The sequence below is a fragment of the Sparus aurata genome, chromosome 17 (genome assembly GCF_900880675.1).
Source record: "Sparus aurata chromosome 17, fSpaAur1.1, whole genome shotgun sequence".
NCBI lineage: Eukaryota > Metazoa > Chordata > Actinopteri > Spariformes > Sparidae > Sparus > Sparus aurata.
Window position 1 is genome coordinate 1697207 of NC_044203.1, and position 17464 is coordinate 1714670.

At 40.1% G+C, this 17464-nt stretch overlaps 1 protein-coding gene across 8 annotated transcripts in view; it reads left to right on the forward strand.

The window, feature by feature from the left end:
• The window catches only part of nod1 (nucleotide-binding oligomerization domain containing 1), a 34006-nt gene extending 17168 nt beyond the window's left edge, over positions 1-16838 (forward strand). For 4 of the 8 annotated variants that reach the window (XM_030394791.1, XM_030394787.1, XM_030394788.1 and 1 more), the window contains exons 4-12: positions 323-2135; positions 2249-2332; positions 11071-11154; positions 11249-11332; positions 11868-11951; positions 12039-12122; positions 12261-12344; positions 12502-12585; positions 16212-16637. In XM_030394791.1, the coding sequence (XP_030250651.1) occupies positions 323-2135; positions 2249-2332; positions 11071-11154; positions 11249-11332; positions 11868-11951; positions 12039-12122; positions 12261-12344; positions 12502-12585; positions 16212-16284 (2474 nt within the window). In that variant the 3' untranslated portion in view covers positions 16285-16637. Of the gene's footprint in view, positions 1-322; positions 2136-2248; positions 2333-2629; positions 2792-11070; positions 11155-11248; positions 11333-11867; positions 11952-12038; positions 12123-12260; positions 12345-12501; positions 12586-16211; positions 16638-16800 lie in introns of those variants that run through there. The other 4 variants (XR_003981288.1, XM_030394792.1, XM_030394789.1 and 1 more) reach the window with 4 other exon arrangements.
• The last annotated feature ends 626 nt before the right edge of the window (positions 16839-17464 follow it).

The following is a 17464-nucleotide window of genomic DNA, read 5'->3' on the forward strand; positions in this document are numbered from 1 at the left end:
AACTGTGGTAATTGGGGAACATCTACACATCACAACATCTACACATTCCCCAATTCAACTGAAACTGGAGTCCTGCCACCACTGCTAAATGTATTTCATATAGGGATCATAAAGAATCTGTATTGTCATTCTTCAGATATACATTAATAAATGATAAGTAAATGAAGAGTATTGGATTTTGGACTGTTGGGAATAAAAGAAGCATTTGAAAACACAAGTTCTGTGAAATTATGATGCATTCTGGCATTTTGTAGACTGGGGAGGGATTAACTGTCTAAAAGCTTCTACTGTGTGTTTCACTAATTCACTGTGTACCTCTAAGTCAGCAGGTATTGTTCAAAGTTAAGGCATGAAATGGGCCGGGACACCAACTTCATCATGTCGTACGGCCAGAGAGAGGAGACCCGCTTGGAGGACTTGTACACTGACACACTGATGGAAATGTTGAATGACTCCAATGAAAGTCTGGGCTTTTTGGACAGTATAGACCAGCTCTTAGGAGACCATGCTGCCTTCAATCCCCAGGGGGAAACAACCTACGTGATGGGGGACGTAGGTGTGGGAAAATCTATCCTCCTTCAGAAGCTCCAGAACCTCTGGTCCAAGAAAGAGCTACAGACGGATGCCATCTTCTTCTTTAAATTCCGCTGCAGGATGTTCAGCATCTTGAAGGACACCGAGCAGGTCTCCCTCAGAGACCTTTTGTTCAAGTACAACTGCTACCCAGATCACGATCCAGACAATGATGTGTTTGATTACATCCTGCGCTTCCCTGAGAAGATTATTTTTACATTTGATGGCTATGATGAGATCCAGGATGATCTGGACCTGATCAATGTACCTGAGGTGGTATCACCTGAAGAAAAGGCACACCCCCTCCAGCTGCTCATCAGCCTGCTCTGTGGGAAACTACTGAAGGGCTCCCAGAAGGTGCTGACGGCCCGAACAGGGATTGAGATCCGGAGTAGCGTGATCAGAAAAAAGGTGGCTCTGCGAGGCTTCTCCCCCACTCACCTCAAGACCTACATTGATCTGCACTTCAGGGAGCAGGAGCAAAGAGAGCTGGTGTCAGTCCAGCTGGATGCTAACCCCCACCTGTGTGGACTGTGCTCCACCCCGCTGTTTTGCTGGATTGTATTCAAAAGCTTTAGGCACCTACACACCATGCACGATAGTTTTCATCTGCCTGAAACTTGCATTACACTCACTGACATCTTCCTCCTGCTGTCAGAGGTGTTTCTGAGTCGCTCAGCCTCACCTGCACCATCCCTGCTGAAGAAAAGCACTCGGTGTATCTCAGAAACATTTAAACGGGGGCTCAAGCCTCTCACAGCTTTCGCTAAACTTGCACTTCAGGGCATTGAGAGGGGTAGCTTCATTTGCAGCCAGGAGGAGATCACTGTGTGTGGCCTGACAGAGGAGGACCTGCCCCTGGGCTTTCTTAGACCTGTCAGCGAGTGTGATGTCACTCAAAGCCCTGTTACATTTGAGTTTGTCCACATCACTCTCCAGTCTTTTCTGGCTGCGTTTGCGCTTGTGTTGGATGAGCAGGCTGCTGCCAGCTCCATCCTCAAGTTCTTCACAGAGTGCAGCAGGAAAAGAGAACCAGCCTGTCTGCCTTTTCACTCTTGTATTAGTGGCTCTTCAAAGCCCAGCGAAAATCAGCTGTTTGCAGTCAACGAACACCTCCAGTTCACTAATCTGTTCTTGTGTGGACTGCTGTCCAAGGCCCAACGCAACCTAATGGAGCATCTGGTACCGCCAGTGCTATTGAAGAAAAAACAGGCCTTACTCAAATCCTACCTTTCCACCAGTGTCAGGTCCAGCCTCCGTGGCTTACCCCACTACCACAGTGACGAGGGCAAGAAAGTCCATGTTATGCCCAACTTCCTTTGGACGCTGAGGTGCATCTTTGAGACAGGGAGCAAAGATATTGCTCAGATGACAGCCAGAGGGATCACAGCTGGCCTGATCAAGCTGGGTTACTGTAATATGTTCTCAGGTGACTGCACCGCCCTCAACTTTGTTCTGCAGCACCGTCAGAAACCCCTAGGGCTAGACCTGGACAACAACAACATTAGTGACTATGGGGTGATGCAGCTTAAGCTCTCCTTCAGTAAAATTACAGTCGTGAGGTCAGTTTAAATATAAACATGGTTGCTTCCTATCTGTTTTGAAGAATATTCACAAACATTTTAAAAGGTATACAGTACAGTTGTATCACACTAATCACACTGCTCCTCTGCAGATTGTGTGTAAATCGCCTGAGTGACAGCAGCATTGAGGTTCTTGCTGAGGAGCTATGTAAGCACAAAGTTGTGGAAGTCTTGGGGTGAGTAACCATTTCAATTGTTACAGTGTACTCAACACTAGGTAGTTTGCATTCCACTCATTTTCTTTTTTTAAACTTATTTTTTATTGAAATTTTCTTTTAACAATTACAGTGTCAGGTTTTACAAACTCCACAAAGCAATTATTCACATATCAGTGTCCTTATTGTCCAGAGGTGATGGTGGTGTCCTCTTTCTGCGATCTATAATCTGTCCATTTTCCCCATTTTTCCTGAAATTGTCTCTTGCAATCATACTTTATATGTAATTTTTTTCCATTACAAATATTTCTTCCACAGTGTTCACCCACTGCTCCCACGGTCTGTGGTTCTGCTTCATACCATAACCTTGTTATGGCTTTTTTACTTGCTGATAGCAGAACTTTAACCAGATACTCACCCTCATCCTCCTTTTTGTTTTATATCTTGTGTCAAATTTCCCAAATAAAGTATCTGACATGACTTGGGCATCTCGTATCCTATTATTTTTCTTAAACCCTGCCATGTTTTATCCCAATATCCTATTACCCTTAGCAAGACCAGAAAAATATACATATGGGCTACATCCATGTGTCCACATAGTCTCCAGCATGGTTGCTGGTTACCTACAGTTTCCTTCCTAATGTTTGGAGTTATAAAAAAATCTGACCATATTTTTCCAATTGAATTCTCTCCAACTCCTGGAGCTAGTGGCCGTGCACTGTGTTTTACAGATATTAAACCATTCCTCCTCGGTTATTTGTTCCGTCAACTCTTTTTCCCATTTTTCTTTGATATAAAGGGAGGAAGTCTTCCTGCATGACAACAGACCTCTGTATAGGGTTGAGATTACTTTACATTTTTTTTCTTCATAGGCTTTCAATAACTTCATTATCAGCGACAGTTTTTATCTCCTTCTCATAATAATCCCTTATCTGTCGGTATCGATATTGTTCATGTTCATCTAGTCCAAATGTATTCCTTTTAACTTTTCAAAACTCTGCAGCTTCCCCAGCCCGACAATGGTACATATCGCTGTAATACCTTTTTTCATCCATTGCTTAAACCCTTTATCATTTGTACAGGTACAAACCTCAAATCAGATGTGATCCAACTCAGACTCTTTGTCTCGTTCTTCAATTTATGTCTTTCAACAATCTTTTTCCATATTTCAACAGTAGTTTTGGTTATTGAATCCAATTAGTTACCTAGCTTGCGCAATAGTCCTTTATGTGCTATTAAGTTGCATATTTCAATGTCTTTTTGCCCTAATTCTATACTTTTCCATCTTGCAACATACTCATCCTTGCACTGATATATCAGATGTCTTATTTGTGCAGCGTAAAAATATTCCCTAAGGCCTGGTAAACCCAGGCCGCCTCTGTCCTCTGGGAGCTGCAGAGTTTTGTATCTGATCCCGGGTTTCTTTCCTCCCCATATAAACCTTGATATCCACCTATCCCATTCACTCACTGGCAGTGATTAGAACAGATATAGAAGCCTTGGTAGAATATTTATCTTAATTATCTCTTTCCATGAGCTGAAATCTAAACTAATTATTGACCATCTCTCCAAGTCCCTCCTAATTTCTAGATCTATTTTTGTGTAATTCGCATCATAGACATTTACATTTACCCCTAAATATTTAATTGATTTAGCATTCCACTTGAAGTTGTATGTTTCCTTTATCTCTTGAGATGGAGAATCATTTATTGACAAAATCTATTTTTGTGACATTAATTTTTGTATCCTGAGTAGATTCCATAGTTCTCTAATAGTCTCATCATTTTTGGAAAGCTTTCATTAGGTTGTTTAAGGAAGATTCATAAATCATCTGCGAATAACCCTATATTGTGCTCCTCCTGTCCTATTGTCACCCCTTTAACTTCTTTGTCCTGCCTAATCTGAGCTAATGGTAAACAGCGCGAAGAGACTTGGTGAGAGTCAACAACCCTGCCTTGTTCCCCTTCCCAGATTGAATCCATTCCCCAAATTCCCATTTATTTTGATCTTTGCCATTGGTTCCTGATATATTGACCTAATACAGTTTACAGATTTCTCATTAAATCCACATTTTTCCAAAACCTCATACAGAAATACCCAATTCACACTGTTGAAAGCCTTTTCCGCATCTATGCTTACCAAAATTACACTTTCTCCCTCCGTTTGTACCTTTTCAGTGACATGTAGAGTCCTTATGTTGCCTTGTGTTTGCCTCTCTTCAGTAAAGCCAGTCTGGTCCTCATCAATCAAATCCTGCATAAATGTCTCTAACCTCTTGGCTATAATGGAGGTGTAGAGTTTATAATCTACATTTAAAATTGATATTGGTCTGTAGTTACAACAACATTCTTTATCTTTACCTTCCTTTGGAATGACGGAGATATTAGCCTCTTTCCATGATGGAGGGATCCTGCCTTCCTCCTCTTCAAATGTTTTATAAAAGGAGGCACCCAGTCCATCGGCTCCTGGTGATTTCCCTGATTTTGCCTGACTAATTGCCTTTTCTATCTCCTCTACTGTTATTTTTTAGGTCAACGTTGCATTCTGTTTTGTACCTATTGTTGGCAAATCTAATTGATCTAGAAACTTGAACCTTAAATCCTCTTCACCCACTGAGGTAGGCTGTGTATATAATTTACTGTAATATTCCACAAATATTTTTTTCTATTTCTCCTTGTTCATAAAGGATTTTATAGGTTGCAGGGTCTCTTATTTTATGTTTTTTATTTAGTGCTTGCTGTTTCTTTATACATCTAGCAATACTTTTAGTGGCTTTAGATCCTCCCTCATAGTAAGTTTGTTTTATAAACCTAGCTTTCCTTTCCGCCTCTTCCAAAAGGATACCGTCTACTTTTTTTACTAACTTCTTTAATCTGGTTAAGTATTACTGGATCTTTTGTCTGTTTATGTTTGTGTTCCAATTCTTTCAGTTCTTCAATTTGTTTCTGATACGTTTATAATCTGGCTTTTTTAGCGAAAGCTGTATATGAAATCAGCCTCCCCCTTATTACAGCTTTTAGGGCATCCCATAAAATGGTTGGGTCTACTTCCCCATTATCATTTTCCTCTCTGTATCTAATTATTTCCCCTTTTAATTCTTCAACTGATCCCTTATTGTTCAGTATACCTTCGTTACAGTTTTTGCCTAATGCTTAAACACTAAAAGTGGTTGCTATGCCCAAAGCATCACAACCTCTAACTTTGGTGACCATGCCCTAAACAAAAGCACCAACCCTGTAAACACAATATATGCTTTGCACTGTGTTTGAAATTCTCCAACACACTTCTTGCAAAACGCTACACACTGTTTTTTTACATAAGACACATTGTTCAAAAAGGAAGACTCATGCAATCATTGGGAAAACACGTCTATTTAAAATACAAAACACAACTAAAATTGGAATAGCACACAGACTCACACACATGTAAACATATAAAATCTAATTGTAGACCAATCAGTCTAAGCCATAGCACTACAAATACACCTGATGTGAGCTCAGCTCCTTTGTGCCAACTTTGGAAACATGGAGGCAGAAAGAGGAAGAGGGAGAGTAAGAGCAGCAGCAGGACGAGGAAGAGGACGAAGAAGAGGAGCAGGCAACAGTGACACTGCATCACCACTCCATCCTCGGTCCTACAACACAGCCCTCATTATTCTCTTTCTGGACACACTTCATGACACAGTAGTCCAGGACGGTCCAGAGCAGCCCCAGTTTGTTGTCGTCTGGGATAATGTCAGTTTCCATCGGGCTGCTCTGGTCCGGGACTGGTTCATCAACCATAACAGATTTATTGCACTCAACTTGCCACCATACACCCCATTTTTTTTAAAGATTTTTTTGAGGCATAGACACCTTTATTTGATAGTGGATAGACAGGAAAGGGGAGAGAGAGGGGGTGTGACATGCAGTAAAGCTCCTCTGGCTGGATTTGAACTAGGGTCCTCTGCGTACATGGCATGCACTCTAACCACTTGACTACCTGTGCAGCCCATACACCCCATTTTTGAATCCAATTGAGGAGTTCTTTTCAGCATGGCGCTGGAAATTTTATGACCGTCAGCCACATGCCTGCATGCCTCTTCTTCAAGCCATGGAAGAGGCATGCGGCTACATTGAGGTGAGGTCCATACAGGGTTGATACGGCATGCAAGGCGATATTTCCCCCGTTGCTTGGCAATGGAGGAGATTGCCTGTGATGTGGATGAGGTGATGTGGCCAAATGTCAACAGAAGACAGGATCCACAGCCTAAATGTCTTCCAGTAGTTCCCTTACAACACTATGTTTTGTAGAACATTCTAGTTGTACCACGTCTTTTATTTTTTTACTTTTTCAAAAACCTGAAGAACAAAAAAAAAACCTGAAATGTCTCCATTTTGTTTTTATGTGTCTAGATCAACTGCAGTGGATCAATCTTTCAAAAAAAAAAAATTTATGAGACTTTTAAAGTCAAAAAACATCCAAAGTAGTGAATCCAGCTGTTTTGCATAAAGCACATCTGTGTGTTGTTGCTGCTAGGAAAGAGTGCAAACAAAGGTGCATGTGTTAAATGTTTTGATGCTAAAACAGTTTTGAAATGGGATTGTTAGGTTTTCTTTCAAGAGTTTCATTTTGCATATAAGTTAGGAATTTATCTGCATGTGCTGTGTCTTACTCGACCTGTGTGTTAAATTATGACACAGTGAGCCAAAGTCTGCAACATGTGTGGAAGCATTCGGCAAAAACTGTAAGTCTCCATACCGTATTTTTCCTCTTGTTCAGATGAATTTCTAGGTAAATTGCACTGTGATCTGATATATCAGTTACCCCTATCCTGCACTCCTTCACTTTGTATATTTCTCCTTTATTCATTAGAAAATAATCAATTCTGGAGAACATAGCATGAGGGGCGGAGTAGTGGGTATAGTCCCGATCAACTGGATGGAGTTCTCTCCATACGTCTAATATATCCATTTCTGACATCATCGTCTTCATATATCTATTAACTTGTTTTTTGCTTCTCTTCATACTTGTTGTGTCCAACCTGTAGTTTAATACCACGTTGAACTCCCCGCCACATACCAATGTCCCTTCAGTTTCCAAATTTACAAGATAAAATATTTTCTGAAAAAATGTTTTCCCACTTTCCAGAGGGGTATACACATTAAATAATATCACCAGTTGGTTTTCTAATTTACCTTTAATCATGATGTGTCTTCCCTCCTTATCAGCAACTTCCTTGATCAATTCAAACTTTATCGTGTTAGCAATCAGTATTGCCACACCCCTGTTATGATTTTGTCCAAAAGAACTGGCAAATGAATTCCTGTAGCCTAACTTTTTTAACTTTTTGTGCTCCCTTCGCAATAAGTGTGTCTCCTGTAAGAATATAATCTGCATCTTCTCTTTTCTAAACTTAGTTAAAGCTTTACCTCTTTTTTTTATTATTCAAGTCATTAATATTCAATGACACCACCACTATGTCATTATATTGCATTGTTTATGTCCCTTGAAATGATTCCTGACCCCTCCGCTGTAATATTATCAACCCTCATTTTCCTACGAACAAAATATGAACAAACACAGAAACTGGAACTGAACTCCCAAGCAAAAAAGGGCATTATTCCCCATAGGCCCCATCTCCCTGTTGGTGGGAGTGGGGGATGACATTTGTGTGCAAAGGCCCCCCCCCCAGTGATTTGGGGTGGACCTGAAATGGGTCTTCCCATCCTACTAGATAAGTCCAACAGTCACAAGTTTAATAGGTCTCCTTGACGATTCTTTTTTTTTGTAATTCAAGTTTTTATTGAATTTAAATGAGTTGGTACAACATAACATAGAAACCTTCCAGGTCAGACATTTCAACAGCCACTACAATAAAATCCACTGACTATAGAACAAGGAGATCCTCCCAAGAGAAGGTTAGGCACAGTAAGCGATCACTCCCAAAAATTATTCAATAAACAGATTATTAATTAAGCAAGAATATTAATAATTGTAGGAAAACAAACAAACAAAAACAGGCAACTACAGAGTGAGCTACAACTGCAATAATAGTGAAAATAATAACCTGAAGAATCTGCAGATAAGTAAAAAGAAAACAAAACACAAATAAATAAATAAATAAATAAAGAAGGTAACATTTAGGGAGAGATAGACAAAACCACAGTTATGAGTCCAGGTTTTCTGCCAGAGATACGTGATTCCAAAAAGCCCCCCATGTTGGCCCCTTAGTGTGATTTAGTTTGGATTCGTACGAGGCAGTTTTTTATCATAAAGTTAACCCATTCCTTCATTTCTGGGGGTTTGGCTGATTTCCAGTGAGTGAGTACCATTCTGGCAGCTGTGGTTAGCCCAGTCATAACAACTGAAAGTTCTTCTTTGGATATATTGTGTACTTGTGATTTGTCTCAGAGTAAACATAGCCTTGGGGATATTGGTAACGTCCTGCCCAGCCACTCACTCATACACCTGAGAATTTTGCTCCAGAAGGGTTGAACAAGTGAACAGTCCCAAATACAACGTAAAAAAGTTCCTTTTTCCTCCTGACATTTCCAACACAAGTTATTGTTTGATAGTCCCGTCCTATGCAGTCTAGCTGGTGTCCAGTAATACCTGTGAATTATTTTGTATTGAGTAAATTTACTTCTGGACTCCCTGACAAATTTACCAGTATCTCCTTGACGATTCTTATGTAAACATTAGACAAGTCTTGTGCTTCTGGGGGAGGGGGGTGGTTTTAAAATTCCCAATTTTAAGTCTGTTTCAGTGGAACCCTTTTTGTTATATGAAGTATAATAAAACAAAAAACAAAAAACAGACCAACACAGAAGTAAAATAAGAACCAAAATCACACCACAAAAGTTAACTATAAATCAAATAGTCCCCCTGTAAAAACCTTCTGTAATGTCAAAATAAACTGGTTATCTGTTCCGTTCTCGTGGCTCTGTTTACTCACCCAACCACTGTAGAAGCTTTAACTTAAAAACAGGAGACATTTAATTCTTCTGGGTTCCATGTGGATTTCCCCCCTTCACCCCCCTCTCAATTGACCTTATCTTCACCATTCTTTGTTTTTTTGTTTTTTTCTCTTCTTCATCTTATAAACGCTTGTAGCCTTTCCCTTGCTCGGCTCCCTGCGTCTCGGCGTTCCCCCGGGGCGGTGGTCCTCCCATTTATCCCCAGCTTCTCTCCAACGCGTTGCCATGTAGAGGCCCTCAGGATACGCTCCTCCAGTTGGGGGTCGTTGCTGCGCCCCTCCGGTACCTCCAGCCCTCTTGTTCTCATGTCTCGCTCTGCTTCTTTAGCGTTGTTGTAGATCTTGGGTCCAGACGCCCAGTGGATCCTTATCCTACTCAGCGGCATTTGGAAGTGGATCTTTTTGCTTTTTAAAGTCTTTTTAATATCGGAGTAGGATTTACGTTCCTTCATCACCTCTGTGGGATAATCGTGGTCAAAAAATATCTTCCATCCATTTGTATTTTCTCTTTCCAGGCTTTAGACAGAATATTTTCTTTAGTCTTGTATTTCAAAAAGTTGACCACTATGGACCTCGGGGTTGCTCCCGGTGGTGGTTTCTTTTCGAGGCTTCTGTGTTCCCGCTGTATGTGCAGTTCAGTTCCCGCTGGTATCCCGAGCTCCAGGCGTAGGAGCCCGTCCACTAGCTCTGGCACAGATTCGTTGTCCTGTTCAGCCACTTTATAAATTCTCAGATTGCAGCGTCTTCCATGTCCTTTCACTTCGGTCAACTTCTCTTGCAACTTTGTTTGCTGTTTTAATAGAGTAACAATGGCCTCTTTAGCATCCAAGTTCCACTCTTCCAGCTCTGAAATCTGATCCTGTGTCTCTGTAATGTCCTTTCACTGCTGTTGTATTGCCGCAATGTTTTCTGCCATTTTGCGGTTTGTTTCCTTCGTGAAGCCAGTTTCTCTGTTTTCGTCCCCCACTCATTTCATGTCAGTGTAGAAATTGTATTTTCAGTCCTTTCATAGTTCTGGGGGAAGTTCCCCATTCCACTCATTTTCAAGATACATCAGTGGTGGAAGAAGTATTCAGATATTTATCTCAAATAAAATAACTCGTATGACTGTCTAAGAATATGTTCAAATTCAAGTATCAAAGTAAAAATATGAAAACTAACCATACTTTTGTGCATGTCAACCGTGACTGAAGTAATATCTTATTTATGTCTTACTTGATTGTTAATACTGATGCATCAATGTGTACAGCATTTTACTTTTTTAGCTGGTTAAGGTGGAGCTGTATACAGTTTAGTCCACTGGTTCCCAGCCTAAGGGACGAGCCGCTCCAAATGGTCACTAGATACGTTTGTTGAGAGAGGATTATGGGGATTATTGGATACAAAAGATATAAGGTTCTTCAATCTAAAAACATTGGGAACCACTAATTAAATCTTTATAAATGCCTTGTGTTTTATAAGATCATCGTTTGCCTTTTTGTCTCTTTTATGTTAATCTGAAAAGTTTGTCTCCTTCATCCTGAGAAGCGGAATGTTTCCTATAGAGCTTCCATAGTGTAATTGTTGTACAATATGTAGTTGTGGACAGAAAATATTTGGATAATTATTCACAGCACAATGAAAATATTCAAGTTTTTCATTCATCCCATTCTATCCTCTGGGGTATATGATTTTATTATATGCAAATGTTAGAGGTACATCAAAGCAAAACAAAACGCATTAGTGCTTCATAAAATGCAGTTTTTTGTTTTTCTGAGAGTAAAACAGAATATTTGTCCATGTTTTATCTTTTTGCCCTCAGGCTATACAACAATAACATCACAGATGCTGGAGCCAAGCTAGTTGCCCAGATAATTGAGGAATGCCCAAAGCTGCGAGTTGTCAAGTATGTTACTAACGAGATAAAATTATGATTATAAAAAGATATATATAATGGTCGTATGTCTCTTAAATTGATGTTGACATGACTTTGTCTTCAGGATTGGTAAAAACAACATAACTGCTCTTGGCGGGAAGTATTTGGCCAGTGCAATTCAGAAGAGCACTTCTATATTTGATGTGGGGTAAGACGTCACTTGTTAAAACTGTTCTTATCAAAATGTACTCTACTGTAATGTACTGGACAGGACAGGACTGAACTGTACTGTACTGTACTTTACTGGGCAGGACTGTACTGTACTGAACTGTACTGTACTCGACGGGATGGGACTGAACTGTACTGTACTGTACTTTACTGGGCAGGACTGTACTGTACTGAACTGTACTGTACTCGACGGGATGGGACTGCACTGTACTGTACTGTCCTGAAAAAGCCAGTGACAAATGGGGATTTTCAGATGGTAACATAAAAAGGTTTACCATCTCTTAAACAAGCATGATTAAAATGTGACAGTCTCACCCAAATTTGACAAAACATTGAAACAGTTCCACATTTTGAACTTTGCAGACTACAGCCAAAAAACATTTATGGATAAAGCGATGTGTTTGCAGATGAGTTGTTTGACGAGAGTTTGGTTCTTTGAGGACAGCGCTGGTCCAAGTAATGCCACGGCTCTGTTTGTCTGCTTCTTGATGCACTCACAATTGTTTTTCTTGCAGAATGTGGGGGAACAGTATCTGCGATGAGGGAGCAGAGGCATTTGCAGGAGCTTTGAGGCACCACCCGAGGCTCACCAACCTCAGGTGGGACCACAGCTACCTATAAATGCAATCAAAAGACTTATTTTAACTCATTGATTAAGTAGCATCGTTCTGGTTTCTGTGTTCTAGTCTCTCAGCCAATTGCATCACTTCTAAAGGTGGAAAGTGCCTGGCAGAAGCACTGAAAGAGAACAGCGTCCTCAGGATATTCTGGTAGGCAGGTCACTTTGTTAGAGAGCGAAGTGATTTTTAGTGTTCCAACAGCACTACTCTTTTCATATATATATATATATATATATATATATATGTGTGTATGTATGTATGTATGTATGTATGTATGTGCTGTTGTAGGCTAGTGCAGAATGAGATGACTGATGATGCAGCTCCACATTTGGCTGAGTTGGTACAAGCGAAGACAGGTTTAAGCCACCTCTGGTAAGGAAAACACACTCATGACAATGAGTAAATTTATACAATTTCCCCCCGGGAATCAATAAAGTATTCTGATTCCGACCACCATGAAGGAGACCTGTTAAGTACCCTGGTCAGACATCAACTGTTCAAAACTCCCCTGCTCTGTGTTTGTCTGCAGGTTAATCAACAACCAGTTTACTGTGGATGGGATCAGACAGCTTGCTGAGGCCCTCACTCACAACCCAACAATCAAAGAGATATGGTGAGGGCATTTCTTTGTTTCTAGTTGTCTCTGTATTGTGAGAAGCAACTTTAAATACATGTCTTGCAACCTTCAATGATTAATTAGTGATGCTAAAGGCATTCACACTATTGTTCTTCTGGAATTTTTTATTATACTTATTCCGTACGTTTTTCGGCACATATCTTCTCCTACAAATTTTGAGCTATTGAAACCGTTCAACCATCAAAATGTTCAACTTTTTAAGGACATTCTTGCTATTACTTTTGGCTTTTCTATCTTTTATTCTTTTGGAAATATTCAGCTTTTTCTGCAAAATTTTTCCTATTTATCCTTATGGGGATTTTTTCAAATTTCATTCTGCTACAACTTCAGCATACCTTCAGCTATAGAAACCGTTCAACTGTTAAAATGTTCAGCTTTTTAAGCTTTCAGTGTGCTTGTGCTTTTCAGCTTTTTAACCCTTTAACTTTTTCAGAAATTCAGCTTTTTCCCCAAAAAATTAACATTGAAGTCAACAGGAAAATCTTTAAATCCTCTGCAAAACTCATCGCCTTTCAACCTCTTCTTGTCCCTCAGGCTTTAAGCTAGAGACACCATTCCAACTCTAAAAGAGTCAGCAGACCTTGAACTATTGGCGATGTATTCAGTTTTTAAAAATCTTTTACTGTTTTGAAATCATCACAGTTTTAGTTTTAAGGGGTTTTAGCCCGTCTTCTCATTTTATAATGGGTGTGTATTGCGTGAGCTAGAGTGCGTGACATCATTGCTACAGTGTAGAGCAGCTTCAAAAACTGGAGAAAAATTCTCTTCCACTTGATTTTGATCCAACATCTTTTACTTTACATAGAAAATATATAAATAGAAATGTAGGAAATCTTGTTGGCTTGCTCCATGGTTGCTCCTGCTCCAGCGTATGTGTAGCCATTTTAAGCTCTTTCATCTTTTTTACATTTTCATACTTTTTTCACCTTTTTAAGCTCTTTCAGCCCTCTTACTCTACATCTTTTCATCATTTTCATCCTTTTTTCACCTTTTTAAGCTTTTTCAGCCCTCTTAATCTGTAGCTTTTCACCTTTTTTTCACCATTCTTTAGTTTTATGCATTTTCGGCAGTACATTCAGCAGATTTCCGAAATCGCTTCAGCCTTTAGCATTCAGACTGTATTTTCGCAGGAAATGCAATTTTTCTAGTTTCTATCTGTCTTTAAAAAATTAAAGAACATTTCAGCCTAGCAGCCCAGGGCTGTTGTTGCTCAGGGGTAGAGCCAGCATCTTGTTATTGGAAGGTTGCTGGTTCAATTCTCCTGGTCTGTATGTTGAAGTGTCCTTGGGCAAGATACTGCACCATCAGTGTATAACTGCGGTACGCATTTTGACCCTCAAGTACGCTTGTACGCATTGCTGCTCTCCAGGTACGCATTTTGTATATCGCAGTTTGCCGGTTTCAGTTTCTGTGCAAGTTCAATCTATGTTGGCAGGTCTGCTAGTGCTCTTGTCACAGAGATTCTGCATTATGTCAAGGAAGGCTCGCCTTTATGCAGCCTTTTTGTTTTCACACTGAACCAGTTGCCAGAGACAGTAACTACAACACAATAGTGGATTCAACTATGGGAGCTGCCTGGCTCTGCTGCCGGGGACAGACTCAGTTTTTCTCGCCTTTCCACGTATAACTGTGGTTTTTCCTCATAAGTTTCTAAAGTCGCGACCATTTACCACATTACTGTTATTTGCTCCTGTAGCGTTGCTCTGTGAGTTGAAGTGTGGGACATTTCTCTTGTATTCGATGAGTGAAGGATCTGTTTAGCTGTCGGACTGTGAACACCATCAGACCGACACACTCTTGTCCCACGCTGACGGCTTTTCCATTCACACAGATGCTGTGTCTCCTCTGCTGCCTCTGCTCTCGGATACTACCTTCAGCAGTCGAACAAAATTGTCCCCCCAGTCCACCTCTGTAACTTTCAGAATCGGTGAGACGGAGTAGCGCAAGATTCCTGCCTTGAAAGAGCAGTGTGAACGGGGCTTATGTAACATTTGCTGACATTGTTCTAAGTAACAATGAGATGTGTATGTGTTATGACCCTTTGAGTCTATAAATAACAACACTCTGGCTCAATTTATCTTTTGTTTTGATTTACATCATTGTTAAGAACAGAAACTCTGATTATATCAACACATTTGTTAACATGGATTAATATACCAAAAGCTTTCTGTTTATCAATGATTCAGATTAATTCTGTTAAAATATTATCACACAGAAATTAGACAGCATAATATGTATTCACCTCTCCCCTGGAGTAGCAAAGTGGGAGGGCTTATTTTAGGGGCCAGTGGTTCCATTAGCAAAAATCCTGTTCATTTCCTGTGACCCACAGCTGGAGCTCTTTTACAGCTTGGATGGACATTAAACTCGCCTTGTTGAATCATCAGTACAAAGAGGATTGACTGGGATGACAATTATTGACTCTCAAGATGCATTTCAGTGAGAAACATCCCAAACCGATCTTAAAATTATGTTACATGCATTGCTGAGGTCATATGATGGCAAAAGATGAGAAACAAAGTTGAAATCATTGAAATTGGTGACGTTTGTATTTAAAGTAATATCGTGAATGTTGTTTGGAAAATAAGTGTAATTTTGATGACAAATAAAAGACTAGCACTCTACAGAGATGAATGGTCACATTCGAACAGTCTATGTTAAATTTCCCGTGGGTGGCCTTTTGGAGGAAAGTGTAGATCATGGTCGGACACTGGGAAGTCCAAGTGCTCTTATACATAGTATGCAAAGTAGCTGTGCAAGATAGCACAAAATTTGGTATTGAGCCGATACCAAGTAATACAAGGCCAATATGGCAGATACTGATTCTGATACAGATGTGGATACTTTTTATTATTAAAAACAGGACAGTTTCTTTTAAGGCAAATGACAGAAATGGGTAATCATGTAGATGAAATGCCAAAATAACTTGGTCTATAACCTACAATAGTCCACATGTATAGGAATCCTTCTCATAGTTACACAAAAAGATTATTGTCTTCAATCAGTTTAATGTTTCAGCTTTGAGGTATGAATCATTTTTCACATGTCTGAATATAGTGTGCTTTCTTGAATCAGTTTGATTAAGACAATTATTTCACTGTATATGCTTAATATATTTATCAGGATAAAGAAAAGACCCCGTCTTGGTGCTGATGAGGCATTTCTGTCTCATGTTTTTTATGCCTTTTTAAATCATTCACAGTAGTGAACAGCCTAGTACACACATCAAATTGTGCAACATTTCCAGTTACAGCTGTTCAGCCATCATTGCCGAATGTTGCATTAAACTGGTGGTCAGGGTGTGCATCGGGTGAGCTTCATGTACATGAGTGTTGCACAAAACAGGATTATAGAACAGCAGTGCAGAAGCAAAGAGAAGGTTACGGCTCCATCAATCAGGCTACTGGTTAATACAAATATGTTGAGACAATGTAGAAGAGAGAAACTCAAACAAATCTCTTTGTAGCCATTGACTCGTTGCTTATATCGATCTTCAAAAGTAGTGTTTTGGTAGTATGGATATTTCGGAATTGATCAAGTCAATTTCCATGTGTTCTTCCTCTGAGTGTTTTGAATGTGCATGTCTGATCTTGTTCCCACAGTGTGAAAGGAAACCAGCTCTCTCCAGAGGAAGAGAAACAGTTTCAGGCAGAGAAAAGGCTGCGGTTCCACTGAATGGGCACTCATGTGAGAAACGGATTGCTCTCAGGACAGAAACACAGATGGTGTGTGTGTGTGTGTGTGTGTGTGTGTGTGTGTGTGTGTGTGTGTGTGTGTGTGTGTTCACTGTATCATGCATTGTTTCACCTGTGCACAACTGTCTGTCTGCTAGCATACAGTCACACTGTCCGCTTCAGTAGAAACTCTTTGCATTGACTGCATCTTTGATCGTTGATGAAGCCATTTTTACACTGTGTCATGTTCCTGTGGAGATTTTTACATGATATGTTGAACAGGTTTGATTGACTGACTGTTAAGGGAAAGGGAATTGGCCGCACCAATGAAAAAAACACTTCCTTTTTCATGAACATTTGTATGGAGTTTGTTTTTTGTTTGAAGTATTTAATTTATTATCTGACTGTTACTCGTGGTCCTGTGTTTTGCTGTCTGAAAGTGTTCTATGGTGTACTTCAGTGTGAAGACAGCATTGTTGATGTAATATGTACTGTTTGTGCTCTCTTTGTACTCCAGGGCCCGTATTCACAAAGAATCTTAAGGCTAAAAGTAGCTCCTAACAGGCGAATTTAGGAGCAACTCCTAAAAATAATGAGCGTGTCAGTTGTAACTTTAGGACTCCTAATTTTTGAAAATAAGAGTTATTCACAAAACATTTTAAGCCTAAAAGTAGCAGCTAAGTCTGGGAGAGCTTAGAAGTAGTCCAGAGGACTCCTAACTCACTAAGACCTGGTCACAGCCCAATGTTTTGGAGACGCTAAATGACAGGGAATTATTAAAACAATGTCTGATGGACCGTGAAGGGATTAAAGTTGTGGTTGAGTTGGTGAGGGACGCAATAACGTCCCCAACCAACTGAAACAATCCAATAACGCCAGAGTTAAAATGTTTGGCAACACTCATTTGGCTACGGGGAAAATGCAGCTCTTCGCACGGGACTAGTATTACCTGGAGACCTCAAGTGATTTAGAAATGATCCCACCACGTCCGTGTTTCGTGCGGCGCATTCACACAGGATAAGCGAAGTCTGTGTTTTAACTCGAATTTACTGACATTATCCCCCGGGTCGATCGCACCGGAGCCCTTACTGGAGCCGCACAACTGTTAGATATGGATATTTTTAATATAATAACTGGTGAGCCTGTTGAAAGATGGAAAAATGTTCCTTACCGCATGCTGC